The 17,933-nt window shown below is 33.7% G+C and overlaps 1 protein-coding gene across 3 annotated transcripts in view; it reads left to right on the top strand.

The window, feature by feature from the left end:
* Positions 1-17,933, top strand: part of LOC135132665 (extracellular serine/threonine protein CG31145) — a 431,251-nt gene that overhangs the window by 174,026 nt on the left and 239,292 nt on the right. For all 3 annotated transcript variants that reach the window (XM_064060827.1, XM_064060826.1, XM_064060828.1), the window contains one exon: positions 1,622-1,906. In XM_064060827.1, coding sequence (XP_063916897.1) covers positions 1,622-1,906 — 285 coding nt within the window. The remainder of the gene's footprint in view (positions 1-1,621; positions 1,907-17,933) is intronic.

Below are 17,933 nucleotides of genomic sequence, written 5' to 3' on the forward strand. Positions count from 1 at the left end.
GGGCCTTTCTCCAATTTTTTTAAAGGTATATTGGACTGGATCATCATTTTACATAAATCGAAATTAAACTGAAACCGCTCATCTTTTTTGGAAGTAGATGCAACAGATTCATCTATAGTCTGCTGTTTAATTTTAGAAACTTCAAACATTTTCTTCCTTTCTACATGAAGAGTCGTTCTGACATGTTGCGTCACGTTATATTTTTTATCACTTTGAATCTAAAACAACGTACATATACAGGATTAACAAAGGAAAATAGATAAAAAAAAATTAGTGGACTTACGGTTTTCACACAAGCTCTGTAGAATATTTTGTTGTTTTCTAATTTTAATTCTGGAAAATCCCTTATCCACTCATCCGGCGTCGATTTTACTTTCGACATTCTTTAAAATATTAGTAATATTACCAAAAAGAACTCAACATGTAACAAGGGAGAACCACGTATAACATTGTACCACGACAGATGCGATAGACTGATGGTTGAGAAATAAACGGTTCATTCACTTAAAAGTTTCCATTAGAAAATTTTTAAGGTAGGTAGTTGGGTACAATAATCCTTTTTTTTAGAAAATCTTCAACGGTCTTGCCGCAAAATGCCGAAAAAGAACATCTGGTTAAAAGCTTTAATTCATTATCCACGGAAGTAAGGATTTAAAGTCATAAAATCTATGGAGTATTTTTTCCAATCCTATAATAAAATTTTATTACCCAAACGACCGGAACCTATTCACAGAAAGGGTCTTGAGTAAGTGTACTTCAATGGTCAAGTCCAGGTAAAATGCATACGATACGATACGCCTAACAAGTATTTGTCATCCCGACAAGGCCGGCATTTGAACAAAATATGCATTAAAACATGACGAATATGAATTCGTCGAAAAAAGCATTAAATAAGCATATAAGTTTTAATATGCATAAAATTGAAAAAAAAGCAAATAAAAAAAATGTGTCAAATGACTCCAAATTGTATCATAGTTACAGATATAAAAAAGTTTTGAAGTGCTTACATTTTTCACAAAAAGCATTAAACCTAGAAATCCGCTCTCCAATAATAAAATATATTCAGTCTCCGAAAATAATTAACCTGTTATAAATAAATGTCAAAAATAATTCCAAGGCCTGGTCCAAATATATTTTTTATTGTACACCCATTAATTTATATTTCCCGTCATTAATAATGAATTAGTTGTTTTAATTCATGTCATTTTTTTATTGTCATAAATATTATTTATATCTTGAATCATAATTTAAAAGTGATGATAATGAATTGCATTAAAACGCATTTATTTATAAATCACAAATAAACCATTAATTTGATGCATTACAATAAAATTGTACGAGTGAATTTAATTAATTTTTCCGCACTTCAGAGAATAAAATGTTTGTATGCATGAACCAAATTAGGATAAATCTCTGAAAAATCGTTTAACCGTAACAAGCGTCTCGAACCCAGCAAATTCATTACCCCGCACCAGCCTTCCAAAAAACTTTCTGTTGAATTTGCGCCGAAGTCACAACAGCTTCTGTTGATTTTTAAACCGTTCGGAAACTTCCCAACTCCTCCAACTCATTTAATTTCGATTTTATTCACCGCTTTAATTAAAAACTCTTGTCTTTGCAGCGCCAGCAGCACGAACGCCTCCAAAGAGAGCCTCCCCATCGAGCCGGCCCCCAACACCTTGAAAGACCTCTCGGAAAAGCCGGCCTCCCCCGGCAAAGAGGCGAAAGAAAAGCACGACGATTTCGGCGATTTGATGGATTACATTATGTTGGACAGCGCCGAAAGGGAGAAGCACCGCGTTGAAATAGATAGAGTGCACCCCGTTATCCAGAAGAGCCCCGGATGGGAATCGCTGAAAGTGGTGGGCAATCCCACAATCGGCGAATTGAGGAAGATTGCCGTCAGGTTGGTAACTTATCGAGTGCCGGTGATGTTTTGATGACGTACAAAGGTTGAACGCTCGCCGGATTACGAATGTGGAGTACGTGTTTTACGTTTTGGAAACCATTAACGTTATGAAAATTTTATTTTCGGACGGATTTATAGCACGGCGTGATTCATTAAAACGTGAATAAGTGAAATGTTCGTTTCGCGTGGCGAGGGCGAGGTGTTGGGGCAACATCTTAACTTGGGGGCTATAAAACCTTGACATTGGACTGGATGCGGAATTAACGGCTATTCTTAAGGTCGGCTTGCACGGAACGGGAACGGCTGCCCGCTTTCTATAGCGAGTCATTTATTTTCGGCGGTAAATTCGCGCGACGTTAACGAGAAATGTGCGGCCGAGATTTACATCGAAGACATTTCGTTGGAATTACTCTTAAAAGCTTCTTAGCATCATGTACAATTTTTATTTACTGCTGTAGAAAACGTGTCGTTCCAATTTTTGCGGCTCTACTACACCTTAAGGAAATTTCTATCTCAAAAAATATTTATTTTTTATTTCCAATTTATTTCTTTTTGATTATCCGTTCTTCAGGCATATAAACTTAGTTTGCTATTATATTTTCCCACATTACACTTTTTTCAAATAATCTATTAAATTTCATCCATCATTCAACATCAATTTAGACTATTTAAAACCTTTTTAGCTTCCTTGGTTGCTGCAGCTGAACTGTCATCAAATTTTGACATGATTTCTTTTATCTGCATAAAAATGCACTTAACATTAAACTATGCAATAAATGTAAAATGGAGTTAGCCGTTCCTGATTTAATCAATAAAATAAATTGAAATATTCATTAATTTTTTTGAACCACTTGTAGTCATATTTATTTATGCCGCTCGTTTTTACTTTACCTCATTTTCTGGAAAATCTGTTAGGAGGAGACAATTCATTCAAATTAAACAAATTTCTACGTGGCATTCTTTCGATGTATAAACATAAACAATCGAAATTAAGCATGTACACTGATAATAATGCACTCTTTTCCGTTGGTTATTTGTTTTGAATATATTTCATGTTGTCACCACTGCTTTTTAATATATAAAGGTTATCAGAAAACAACAATTTCTTATTATTTTTCAAAAAGCGGAATTTGTTGGACTTCACTTCAAGGGCTAGGAAAGCTCTGTCAGAGTAACCTTGGACCATTTTTTTCTTTTCACAACAAGAAACTTAGAACATGTTCAAAATGGTAAATTTTTCTAGGGAAATACGGATTTTGCAATTACTCTCCGCCCCTCGGTCTGACAACCAATGAAAAATTCACCACAATTGAGATAGGCGCGGTTGGGTGGGGCTTAATTTTTTTTATGATGTACGTAGTTGTTTTTTTTAACAATATGAGACATAAAAAGATGCTTGCAGAGAAACGAGGATTTTGCAAATAAGCCCCGCCCCCCCGGGTTACGAGGAATAAAAAATCCGTCACAACGGAATTAGAGCAGGTGGGTGGGGCTTATATTTAAAGAAAGATAGACTATATACAGATGAATATTAAAAGGAATTTAAAACGTGTTCAAAATGGTATATTTTTCTAGGAAAGTATGGATTTTGCAATTTTTCTAACTTTAGCATTTTGAACATGTTTTAAGTTTCTTGTTGTGAAAAGAAGTAAACGTAAGTCAATAAAAGAAAAATTTAAAATATAGGCCCCACCCACCCACCCTGTCTCAATTGTGATGATTTTTTTTATTCTTTGTTAGCCGAGGGGCGGAGCTTAACTGCAAAATTTTCGTTTCGCTATAAGCAATTATCTTGTGATTCTTTTTTTGACAACAAAAATCTTCAAACATGGCAGGTTAATGTTTGTGGGAAATATGGATTTTGCAATTATGCTCCGCCCCTTGGTCTTGCATCCAATGAAAAATTCATCACAATTGAGACAGGGGTGGGTGGGTGGGGCTTAGTGTTTGTTTTTATTAATATATATAGTTTTTATTTAACAACACTGTACTCAAAAACATCTTTCGCAGGGTAATTGCTAGTAGAGCAATGAGAATTTTGCTATTAAGCTCCGCCCCCGGCTCACGACGCATAAAAAAAATCATTACAATTGAGATAGGGGGGTGGTGGGGTTTATATTTTACCTTTTTTTCTTAAATTTTGTTTTCTTTTTTTCACAACAACAAACTTAAAACTTGTTCAAAATGGTTAAATTACAAAAATTGCAAAATCCGTATTCTTCTACAAAAAATTAAAAATCTAAAGATACTTTAGATCCCCACGATTGCTTGAAGATCTTTGGAATACATGTTAATTTTAGAAATACCAGAGACACTAGAGATTCTAGGAATCATAAGAATCTAGGAATTTTAGAGTTTCTAAGGAAAGTTTTTTAAAATGTTCCGTGATAGCAGAGATCCTGAACACTTTAAATCTTGTAGATTTCAGTGACTCAGAATTCCTGAGATTTCAATAATTTCAAATCCACTAAATCTCCTAGAAGTCATAGACTATATATCCTAATGCTTCGGAGGGGTTTAAAAATTCTGAAGTTTACGAAATTCCTGAAATACCTGACGATCCTGAAAATCCAAAAAATTTTGAAGAAATTGAGAAGCCTAATTCGGAAGATAGGGAAGATATTGAAGTTTCTTAATAATCCTGAGTATCCTGGAGAGTGTAAAAGATCTTAAACTTCTCAATATTTACAAATATGTAATGTAGAACTTTCAATAATACGTTCTTAAATGAATCCTTTAGCACCAAAAATTTTGAGAATCAAATAAAACTTAAAAATGCTTATTTTTTATTCATATTTCCAATGATAATAATTAAAGCAAAGTAAAATGTAGATGCATTTTTTGTTTCTTAGAGAATATATTATTTGCCAAAATCGGTCTTACGTTAGCAAGTATTAGCCCCGCCCAGCCTCCCATTTTTGTAGAGGGTATGTCATCTACCAAAATCAGTCTTACTTTAGCATGTACTAGCCCCGCCCACCCACCCTCTATTTTTTTTAGAGGATATATCTTTTGCCAAAATCAGTCTTATCTTAGCTAGTACTGGCCCCGCCCACCCGCCCTCTATTCCCTTAGGGGTATATTATTTGCCAAAATCAGTCTTATCTTAGCAAGCACAATAATCTAGGATTTTTTGAGATTCGAAGGACGGTTTTGCAAAATTTCCCATATTCTAGAGATCCTGAATATTTTAATTGTTCTAGATATCACAGATTTTTAGGATTCTTGAGATTTTTTACAATTTCAAATATATTAAGTCTTCTAGAATCATAGATTATATGTATAATCTAATGCTTCAGAAGGGTTTAAAAATTCTTAAGTTTACGAAGATCCTGAAATACCTGACGATTCTGAAAATCCAAAAAATTTTGACGATATTGAGAAGCCTGAAAACTTGGAAAATCGTGTAGATAATGATGGTTACTGAAGATCCTGAGGCTTGTAACGATTTTCAAGATAGTGAAAAAATTGAAGTTTCTTGATATTTCTGAATATCCTGAAGAGCATAAAGATCTTAAAGCTCTCAATAATTACAAACGTATATTGTAGAACTTTTTAATAATACATTGTTAAATAAATCCTTGAGTCCCTAAAAATTTTTAAGATCCTTAAGATCAAAGAAATCTTAAAAATGCCTATTTTTTATTCATATTTCCAATGATAACTAAAGTAAAGTAAAATGAAGATGCAATTTTTTTTTCTTAGAGAATATATTATTTGCCAAAAGCTCTGTCGGAGTAACCTTGGACCAATTATTTCTTTTCACAACAAGAAATTTAGAACATGTTCAAAATGGTAAATTTTTCTAAGGAAATACGGATTTTGCAATTACTCTCCGCCCCTCGGTCTGACAACCAATGAAAAATTCACCACAATTGAGATAGGGGCGGTTGGGTAAGGCTTAATTTTTTTTTATGATGTACGTAGTTGTTTTTTTTTAACAATATGATACATAAAAACATGCTTGCAGAGAAACGAGGATTTTGCAAATAAGCTCCGCCCCCGGGTTACGAACAATAAAAAAACCGTCACAACGGAATTAGAGCAGGTGGGTGGGGCTTATATTTAAAGAAAGATATACTATATACAGAAGAATATTAAAAGGAATTTAAAACGTGTTCAAAATGGTAAATTTTTCTAGGAAAGTATGGATTTTGCAATTTTTCTAACTTTACCATTCTGAACATGTTTTAAGTTTCTTGTTGTGAAAAGAAGTAAACGTAAGTCAATAAAAGAAAAATCTAAAATATAAGCCCCACCCGCCCACCCTGTCTCAATTGTGATGATTTTTTTTATTCCTTGTTAGCCGAGGGGCGGAGCTTATCTGCAAAATTTTCGTTTCGCTACAAGCAATTATCTTGTGATTCTTTTTTGACAACAAAAATCTTCAAACATGGTAGGTTAATTTTTGTGGGAAATGTGGATTTTGCAATTGTGCTCCGCCCCTTGGTCTTGCATCCAATGAAAAATTCATCACAATTGATACAACGGTGGGTGGGTGGGGCTTAATGTTTGTTTTTATTAATATATATAGTTTTTATTTAACAACACTGTACTCAAAAACATCTTTCGCATGGTAATTGCTAGTAGAGCAATGAGAATTTTGCTAGTAAGCTCCGCCCCCGGCTCACGACGCATAAAAAAAATCATTACAATTGAGATAGGGCGGGTGGGTGGGGTTTATATTTTACCTTTTTTTCTTAATTTTGTTTTCTTTTTTTCACAACAAGAAACTTAAAACATGTTCAAAATGGTTAAGTTACAAAAATAGCAAAATCCGTATTTTTCTACAAAAAATTACTATATTGAACATGCTTTAAGTTTGTTGTGGTGAAATAAAGAAAATGTAAGTTAATAAAAGAAAAAAGTAAAGTATAAGCCCGACCCACCCACCCTATCTCAATTGTGATGATTTTTTTTATTGATCGTTAGCCGAGGGGCGGAGCTTAACTGCAAAATTTTCGTTTCTCTACAACCAATTATCTTGTGATTCTTTTTTCACAACAAAAATCTTCAAATGGTAGGTTAATTTTTGTGGGAAATATGGATTTTGCAATTATGCTCCGCCCCTTGGTCTTGCATCCAATGAAAAATTCATCACAATTGAGACAGGGGTGGGTGGGTGGGGCTTAATGTTTGTTTTTATTAATATATATAGTTTTTATTTAACAATACTGTACTCAAAAACATCTTTCGCAGGGTAATTGCTAGTAGAGCAATGAGAATTTTGCTATTAAGCTCCGCCCCCGGCTCACGACGCATAAAAAAATCATTACAATTGAGATAGGGGGGGTGGGTGGGGTTTACATTGTACCTTTTTTTTTATATTGAACATGCTTTAAGTTTCTTGTGGTGAAATAAAGAAAATGTAAGTTAATAAAAGAAAAAAGTAAAGTATAAGCCCCACCCACCCACCCTGTCTCAATTGTGATGATTTTTTTTATTGATCGTTAGCCGAGGGGCGGAGCTTAATTGCAAAATTTTCGTTTCTCTACAACCAATTATCTTGTGATTCTTTTTTTGGCAACAAAAACCTTCAAACATGGTAGGTTAATTTTTGTGGGAAACATGGATTTTGCAATTATGCTCCGCCCCTTGGTCTTGCATCCAATGAAAAATTCATCACAATTGAGACAGGGGTGGGTGAGTGGGGCTTTATGTTTGTTTTCATTTATATATATAGTTTTTATTTAACAACACTGTACTCAAAAATATCTTTCGCAGGGTAATTGCTAGTAGAGCGATGAGAATTGTGCTATTAAGCTCCGCCCCCGGCTCACGACGCATAAAAAAAATCATTAGAATTGAGATAGGGCGGGTGGGTGGGGTTTATATTTTACCTTTTTTTTTTAAATTTTGTCTTCTTTTTTTCACAACAAGAAACTTAAAACATGTTTAAAATGGTTAAGTTACAAAAATTGCAAAATCCGTATTTTTCTACAAAAATTACTATATTGAACATGCTTTAAGTTTCTTGTGGTGAAATAAAGAAAATGTAAGTTAATAAAAGAAAAAAGTAAAGTATAAGCCCCACCCACCCACCCTTTCTCAATTGTGATGATTTTTTTTATTGATCGTTAACCGAGGGGCGGAGCTTAACTGCAAAATTTTCGTTTCGCTACAAGCAATTATCTTGTGATTCTTTTTTTGACAACAAAAATCTTCAAACATGGTAGCTTAATTTTTGTGGGAAATATGAATTTTGCAATTATGCTCCGCCCCTTGGTCTTCCATTCAATGAAAAATTCATCACAATTGAGACAGGGGTGGGTGGGTGGGGCTTAATGTTTATTTTTATTAATATATGTAGTTTTTATTTAACAACAGTGTACTCAAAAACATCTTTCGCAGGGTAATTGCTAGTAGAGCAATGAGAATTTTGCTATTAAGCTCCGCCCCCGGCTCACGACGCATAAAAAAAATCATTACAATTGAGATAGGCCGGGTGGGTGGGGTTTATATTTTACCTTTTTTTCTTAAATTTTGTTTTCTTTTTTTCACAACAAGAAACTTAAAACATGTTCAAAATGGTTAAGTTACAAAAATTGCAAAATTCGTATTTTTCTAAAAAATTACTATATTGAACATGCTTTAAGTTTCTTGCGGTGAAATAAAGAAAATGTAAGTTAATAAAAGAAAAAAGCATAAGATAAATCATAAGTAAAAACTCATCATATTTTGCACATTACGGGTAGATTTAGGAATTTAACTCGTTTCTATGGAAATTTGTAATTTAACACCTTTAAATTTCACAAGTTTTTAAAAGATAATTCTGAAAGTTGAGACAATCTTGAAGTTTTTAGAGAATTCTAAAGATACTTAAGATCCCCACGATTGCTTGAAGATCTTTGGAATACATGTTAATTTTAGAAATGCCAGAGACACTAGAGAATCATAATAATCTAGGAATTTTAGAGTTTCTAAGGAAAGTTTTTTTAAAATGTTCCTTGATAGCAGAGATCCTGAACACTTTAAATCTTGTACATTTCAGTGACTTAGAATTCCTGAGATTTCAATAATTTCAAATCCACTAAATCTCCTAGAAGTCATAGACTATATATCCTAATGCTTCAGAGGGGTTTAAAAATTCTGAAGTTTACGAAATTCCTGAAATCCCTGACGATCCTGAAAATCCAAAAAATTTTGAAGAAATTGAGAAGCCTAATTCGGAAGATAGGGTAGATATTGAAGTTTCTTAATAATCCTGAGTATCCTGGAGAGTGTAAAAGATCTTAAAGTTCTCAATATTTACAAATATGTAATGTAGAACTTTCAATAATACGTTCTTAAATGAATCCTTTGGCCCCAAAAATTTTGAGAATCAAATAAATCTTAAAAATGCTTATTTTTTATTCATGTTTCCAATGATAATTAAAGTAAAGTAAAATGTAGATGCAATTTTTTTTTCTTAGAGAATATATTATTTGCCAAAATCGGTCTTACGTTAGCAAGTATTAGCCCTGCCCACCCACCCATTTTTTTAGAGGGTATGTCATCTGCCAAAATCAGTCTTACCTTAGCATGTACTAGCCCCGCCCACCCACCCTCTATTTTCTTAGAGGATATATCTTTTGCCAAAATCAGTCTTATCTTAGCTAGTACTAGCCCCGCCCAGCCGCCCTCTATTTTCCTAGGGGGTATATTATTTGCCAAAATCAGTCTTATCTTAGCAAGCACAATAATCTAGGATTTTTTGAGATTCGAAGGAAGGTTTTGCAAAATTTCCCATATTCTAGAGATCCTGAATATTTTAATTGTTCTAGATATCAGAGATTTTTAGGATTCTTGAGATATTTTACAATTTCAAATATATTAAATCTTCTAGAATCATAGATTATATGTATAACCTAATGCTTCAGAGAGGTTAAAAAATTCTGAAGTTACGAAGATCCTGAAATACCTGACGATTCTGAACATCCAAAAAATTTTGAAGATATTGAGAAGCCTGAAAACTTGGAAAATCGTGTAGATAATGATGGTTACTGAAGATCCTGAGGCTTCTAACGATTCTCAAGATAGTGAAGAAATTGAAGTTTCTTGATATTTCTGAATATCCTGAAGAGCATAAATATCTTGAAGCTCTCAATAATTACAAACGTATATTGTAGAACTTTTTAATAATACATTGTGAAATAAATCCTTGAGTCCCTAAAAATTTTTAAGATCCTTAAGATCAAAGAAATCTTAAAAATGCCTATTTTTTATTCATATTTCCAATGATAATTAAAGTAAAGTAAAATGTAGATGCAATTTTTTTTTCTTAGAGAATATATTATTTGCCAAAAGCTCTGTCGGAGTAACCTTGGACCAATTATTTCTTTTCACAACAAGAAATTTAGAACATGTTCAAAATGGTAAATTTTTCTAGGGAAATACGGATTTTGCAACTACTCTTCGCCAATTGAGATAGGGGCGGTTGGGTGGGGCTTAATTTTTTTTTATGATGTACGTAGTTGTTTTTTTTTAACAATATGATACATAAAAACATGCTTGCAGAGAAACGAGGATTTTGCAAATAAGCTCCACCCCCGCGGGTTACGAGGAATAAAAAAACCGTCACAACGGAACTAGAGCAGGTGGGTGGGGCTTATATTTAAAGAAAGATAGACTATATACAGAAGAATATTAAAAGGAATTTAAAACGCGTTCAAAATGGTAAGTTTTTCTAGGAAAGTATGGATTTTGCAATTTTTCTAACTTTACCATTTTGAACATGTTTTAAGTTTCTTGTTGTGAAAAGAAGTAAACGCAAGTCAATAAAAGAAAAATCTAAAATATAAGCCCCACCCGCCCACCCTGTCTCAATTGTGATGATTTTTTTTATTCCTTGTTAGCCGAGGGGCGGAGCTTAACTGCAAAATTTTCGTTTCTCTACAACCAATTATCTTGTGATTCTTTATTTGACAACAAAAATCTTCAAACATGGTAGGTTAATTTTTGTGGAAAATATGGATTTTGCAATTATGCTCCGCCCTTTGGTCTTGCATTCAATGAAAAATTCATCACAATTGAGACAGGGGTGGGTGGGTGGGGCTTATTGTTCGTTTTTATTAATATATATAGTTTTTATTTAACAACACTGTACTCAAAAACATCTTTTGCGGGGTAATTGCTAGTAGAGCAATGAGAATTTTGCTATTAAGCTCCGCCCCCGGCTCACGACGCATAAAAAAAATCATTAGAATTGAGATAGGGCGGGTGGGTGGGGCTTACATTTTACCTTTTTTTCTTAAATTTTGTTTTCTTTTTTTCACAACAAGAAATTTAAAACATGTTCAAAATGGTTAAGTTACAAAAATTGCAAAATCCGTATTCTTCTACAAAAAATTACTATATTGAACATGCTTTAAGTTTCTTGTGGTGAAATAAAGAAAATGTAAGTTAATAAAAGAAAAAAATAAAGTATAAGCCCCACCCACCCACCCTATCTCAATTGTGATGATTTTTTTTATTGATCGTTAGCCGAGGGGCGGAGCTTAACTGCAAAATTTTCGTTTCGCTACAACCAATTATCTTGTGATTCTTTTTTTGACAACAAAAATCCTCAAACATGGAAGTTTAATTTTTGTGGGAAATATGGATTTTGCAATTATGCTCCACATGTTGGTCTTGCCTCCAATGAAAAATTCAACACGATTGAAACAGGGGTGGGTGGGTGGGGCTTAATTTGATATATAATTTTACTAATGATTTATCACTGATAAATCATAAGTAAAAACTCATCATATTTTGCACATTACGGGTAGATTTAGGAATTTAACTCGTTACTATGGAAATTTGCAATTTAACACCTTAAAATTTCACACGTTTTTAAAAGATTAATAGGGGCAAAATCAATTTTATCTTAAGAAATACTAAAAATAATGTAGTCGATGAACAAGCGAAAACTGCGTATATGTAAGTAGAAATATATGAAAAAAAAATCGGATTTATTAATAAAGCTATCACAATGTAATGTTTTATAATATTGAAAAAGCTGCTTTTGGTCAGCGAATGTGTAGTGAATGGAGTAAAGACAGGGCAATTCGCTTAACTGCAAGTAATTTTGGAAAAGTGCGCAAAATGAGAGGCGGAACTAACACTGCATATACCGTTAGAATTATTGTTTTTAGATAAAACTTTAATGAAAAAATTGCCAAAGTCTATACAATTTGATATTGACAACGACGAAAAGGCCAAAGAAAAATTTGAAGCTCTAACAAATTTGGAGGTTGTCTCATGTGGTTTCCAGATGGGTTAATAAATTCTGATTCTATATAAAGCAAAAATCGAGTAAGCTGTTAAAAGTGTTTGACGTATCAAAAATTGTCAAAGTTTTAAAATCCTACGTTTAAAATGTCTGTAATTAATTTTAGGTCTGGTCTAGTGTCTTCCTGCTGAATGAACTTGAAACAATTTTTTGAGCTTTTAGTGTTTTACTTTTTACGAATCTGAAAAAGTTTGAGTGCCGCAGTTTTTGGGTACCCATGGTGCATTACTTTGGGAGCCAATGGGAGAATTTTTTTTTGTAAATTATTTAAAAGAATTTTGGGGGACTTTGGTGTTCTATTTTTTGAAAATTCTGACCTGACCTATTTTTGAGTTAATTTTGGAACCCAGTTTTTTTTTTTGAAAATTCAAAACAATCTAGAGGTTCTAGCTATTCCTGTTTGGAAAGAATTTGAAAGTGCTTTGGAGCCTCTTGTGTTTTCTCTTATAATTATTTCATTAAATTTCTTAGAGAATACGTCATTTGCTTAACTCAGTCTTATCTTAGCCAGTACTAGCCCCGCCCACCCTCCCTCTATTTGCTTGGGGCTATATTATATGCCAAAATCAGTCTTATCGTCACAAGTACTAGCCCCGCCCACCCGCCCTTTAATTTCTTGGAAGCTATGTCATTTGCCAAAATCAGTCTTATCACAGAATGCATTAGCCCCCCCACCCGCCCTCCTTTTCTTAGAGGGTATATTATTTGTCAAAATTAGTCGTATTTTAGCAGGTATAAGAACCATCTTTCCATCAAACCATTTAAAATGAATCACAGAAACGGAGGAGGGGTGGGTGGGCGGGGTTAATTATATTATTTTAATAATTCTGTACAGTGGGAATGGGAACTAACAGAACCTAGATTGATAAAAAGAGAAAGAAAAAATCAGGTAATTAATACATATACCTACTCCTTGTATTAAATTTGTATTAATTTAGAAAATTGTAAGAATCTTTATTTACTATTTTCATTAAATTCTTTACGTTTAATTAATTTTAATTGTGCCAGATATTGTTCTTATTAATATTATGAATTTTATTATTTCCTTCGTTTTTCATTTACTGTCCGAAGGTGGCGGCGTAGCTGCTGAAACGCGTCGGTTCCCACATTTACTAAATATTTATTGCATATCGACTGTACAATGACTGTTTATTTCGGAGTTCCGTTTTGGCAAATTAGTTTTGCCTCCAGCGTCGTCTCCTTGGAAAAATCGCATTCGGCCTCTTTTGCGACGAATCTCTTTAGAAGCAATTCATTTATCGGAGACCTCGTCATCGATATCCTCTTTTGTTCGTTAGCTTTTGTAAATGCTTTATTTGATTTTGGCGTAGATAAAACCGACGTTCTAATAATGGCTTATTTGTGTTTATTGAACGGAAATTAAAACTGTGTTTTTGGAGTGCTTGTTTGCTTTATGTAATACAGTAATGAAAAATTTCGGGATTATGAGTATATTATTTAGTTATTCCGTTGTTTGGTTCAACTCATGTGGTATTCGTGATTTAATGAGATTGACGTTGTGTGTACATGTTATTACGGCCAAAATCGGCATTTAAAGCGGCGAATAACGTTCCAGGTTAATTTCAAATTTCAAGCAGAACGGGGTTATAAATTAATGTTAAAGTGGTAATTGTGTTTTCGTTTTTTCGTTCGCCAAAAATTCATCATTCGACCTTCAGCTTTAAGCCTCTTAACTTTTCATAGTCGCAAAATTTTATTAGCCCAACCCACTCCGAATATTCCCGGCGTCCCGCGCCGCCCCTGCGGACCGCAGGCCGAGTTAGACGACCCTGTTTGGTTTTATTACCGCCCGTCTCAGTCTGTCTCCTGTTTTCCCCTTGATGGGATTTCGGAGGGGGCGTCTCGATACGATTTTGCGGCATATTTAAGTGGTTTTTGGTGTTTCGAGGCGCGCACACGGAAAACAGCCAAGTCGAGGCACCCCTCTCGATAACATGTAAAATTTCGAAAGGGGAATAATGGCGTTAATGTGGCGCGGAAACACTCGACTCGGAATTATTTTGACGGGGCGAAGGCGAGGGTAGATCTTTACGGCTAACAGCTGATACGAGACTCTTCGCCGTCGATAATGTTTACAAGGGTAACGGAGACGACTCGACGGCACCCCTCTAATTCGAGGCACGTTTTGACGTTGGAGCGATTAAAACGTCGCGGAATAGACAGCTGCACTAATCGCCTTCAAATAAAATAACGCGCGGAGGAAGCGCCGGGGAATAGGTAATTCCGGATTCGTACGGTTATGAATCGACGTTGCGTCGGATAAATTTAAGGGGGCGTCTGCGAGACGGATTTAGCACTTTGGGAAAGTATGTTCGAAAGGTGCGAGAGGCTGGTGATGAGTAGAGCTTGCTAAAATATGCAAGAAATATATGCAAAATATGCAAGAAAAATAATTTCGAAATCAGAAATAAAACTGTATAAAATGTCACTAATTTGTAATCCGAGGTAATTTAAGTGATTGTTGATAGGTTAAAAACGTTAAAAATAATATCTACAAGATAACAAAAAGTGAATTCGGAGTTCAGATTTTTCTACTACATTTTGCACTTTTTTTAATCTTTTTCTTTAATTTGTGTTTATTCAAAACAGGAAACAAGAAATTTGGGGGAAATACTGTAGTAACAATAGAAAAATGGATGTTTTCTCCCTAATCGATGACATAAATATCTCGTTTTTTACTAAATAATTATAAAATTTTTGTCTAGTGAACCAAAAATTGCACGAGTCTAGTTGAGTTTAAAAAATTAAAAGCTGTTGGATAAAAATAATAACAAGCATTAATTGTTGCCATAGCTGAAATTATTGTCTTACCCATCCTCTATCTCTTCATTCTAGTTACTATTGTTCAGCCTTATCTTAGCAAGAAAAAGCCCCACCCACCCACCCACCCTTTATTTTTCATTGAGAGTATGTCATTTGCCAAAATCAGTCTTATCTTAGTAGGTACTAGCCCCACCCACCCGCCCCCTATTTTCTTAGGGGGTATATTATTTGCCAAAGTCAGTCTTATCTGAGCAAGTACGAGTCCCGCCCACCCGCCCTCTATTTTCTTAGGGAGTATATTATATGCCAAAATCAGTCTTATCTTAGCAAGCACAATAATTTAGGAATTTTTGCGATTCGAAGGAAGGTTTTGCAAAATTTCCCATATTCTAGAGATCCTGAATGTTTTAATTGTTCTATATGTCAGAGATTTTTAGGATTCTCGAGATTTTTTACAATTTCAAATATATTAAGTCTTCTAGAAGTCATAGATTCCTGAAATACCTGACGATCCTGAAAATCCAAGAAATTTTGAAGAAATTGAGAAGCCTTATTCGGAAGATAGGGAAGATATTGAAGTTTCTTAATAATTCTGAGTATCCTGGAGAGTGTAAAAGATCTTAAAGTTCTCAATATTTACAAAGATGTAATGTAGAACTTTCAATAATACGTTCTTAAATAAATCCTTTAGCCCCAAAAATTTTGAGAATCAAATAAATCTTAAAAATGCTTATTTTTTATTCATATTTCCAGTGATAATTAAAGTAAAGTAAAATGTAGATGCAATTTTTTTTTCTTAGAGAATATATTATTTGCCAAAATCGGCCTTACATTAGTAAGTATTAGCCCCGCCCACCCACCCATTTTTTTAGAGGCTATGTCATCTGCCAAAATCAGTCTTACCTTAGCATATACTAGCCCCGCCAGCTCACCCTCTGTTTTCTTAGAGGATATATCTTTTGCCAAAATCAGTCTTATCTTAGCTAGTACTAGCCCTTCCCACCCGCCCTGCGTTTTCTTAGGGGATATATTATTTGCCAAAATCAGTCTTATCTTAGCAAGCACAATAATCTAGGAATTTTTGAGATTCGAAGGAAGGTTTTGAAACATTTCCCAAATTCTAGAGATCCTGAATATTTTAATTGTTCTAGATATCAGAGATTTTTAGGGTTCTTGAGATTTTTTACAATTTCAAATATATTAAATCTTCTAGAATCATAGATTATATGTATAATCTAATGCTTCAGAGGGGTTTAAAAATTCTGAAGTTTACGGAGATCCTGAAATACCTGACGATTCTGAAAATATGTACAAAACATTTTGAAGATATTGAGAAGCCTGAAAACTTGGAAAATAGTGTAGCAAATGACGGTTAAAACAGATCCTGAAGCTTGTAACGATTCTGAAGATACTGAGGATATTGAAGCTTCTTGATATTTCTGAATATCCTGACGAGTATAAAGATCTTAAAGCTCTCAATTAATACCAACGTGAATTGTAGAACTTTCAATAATACATTGTTAAATAAATCCTTGAGTCCCTAAAATTTTTTAAGATCCTTGAGATCAAAGAAATCTTAAAAATGCCTATTTGTGATTCATATTTCCAATGAAAATTATCGTATTGTAGGTTATGATAGATTTTTTGTTGATCCCCCTAAAGGTGCTGATGATCTTAAATCTTGAAGATTTCGAACATTCTGGCGATACCGAAGAATTTGAGTATTCTAAAAATATTGAAGGTACAGAAGATCTTGAAGCCCCTAACCATACTGTAAATCTTAATAGTTTCAAAGATCCTAAACATTAAAGCTCCTAACGATTTTTGATAATTCTGAAAGTTGAGACAATCTTGAAGTTTTTAGAGAATTCTGAAGATACTTTAGATCCCCACGATTGCTTGAAGATCTTTGGAATACATGTTAATTTTAGAAATGCCAGAGACACTAGAGATTCTAGGAATCATAATAATCTAGGAATTTTAGAGTTTCTAAGGAAAGTTTTTTTTTAAATGTTCCGAGATAGCAAAGATCCTGAACACTTTAAATATTGTAGATTTCAGTGACTTAGAATTCCTGAGATTTCAATAATTTCAAATCTACTAAATCTCATAGAAGTCATAGACTATATGTCCTAATGCTTCAGAGGGGTTTAAAAATTCTGAAGTTTACGAAGTTCCTGAAATACCTGACGATCCTGAAAATCCAAATAATTTTGAAGAAATTGAGAACTCTAATTCGGAAGATAGGGAAGATATTGAAGTTTCTTAATAATCCTGAGTATCCTGGAGAGTGTAAAAGATCTTAAAGTTCTCAATATTTACAAAAATGTAAGTAGAACTTTCAATAATAAGTTCTTAAATAAATCCTTTAGCCCCAAAAAGTTTGAGAATCAAATAAATCTTAAAAATGCTTATTTTTTAATCATATTTCCAATGATAATTAAAGTAAAGTAAAATGTAGATGCATTTTATTTTTCTTAGAGAATATATTATTTGCCAAAATCGGTCTTACGTTAGCAAGTATTAGCCCCGCCCACCCGCTCTCTCTTTTCTTAGGGGGTATATTATTTGCCAAAATCAGTCTTACCTTAGCTAGTACTAGCCCCGCCCACCCGCCCTCTATTTTTTTAGGGGTTATATTATTTGCCAAAATCAGTCTTATCTTAGCTAGTACTAGCCCCTCCCACCCGCCCTGCGTTTTCTTAGGGGGTATATTATTTGCCAAAATCAGTCTTATCTTAGCAAGCAAATAATCTAGGAATTTTTGAGATTCGAAAGAAGGTTTTGCAAAATTTCCCATATTCTAGAGATCCTGAATATTTTAATTGTTCTAGGTATCAGAGATTTTTAGGATTCTTGATATTTTTTACAATTTCAAATCTATTAAGTCTTCTAGAATCATAGATTATATGTATAATTTAATGCTTCAGAGGGGTTTCAAAATTCTGAAGTCTACGAAAATCCTGAAATACCTGACGATTCTGAAAGTTC

This window comes from Zophobas morio, unplaced genomic scaffold (genome assembly GCF_036711695.1).
Source record: "Zophobas morio isolate AGI-343-1 ecotype UQ-CSIRO unplaced genomic scaffold, CSIRO_AGI_Zmor_V1 ptg000021l, whole genome shotgun sequence".
Classification (NCBI taxonomy): domain Eukaryota; kingdom Metazoa; phylum Arthropoda; class Insecta; order Coleoptera; family Tenebrionidae; genus Zophobas; species Zophobas morio.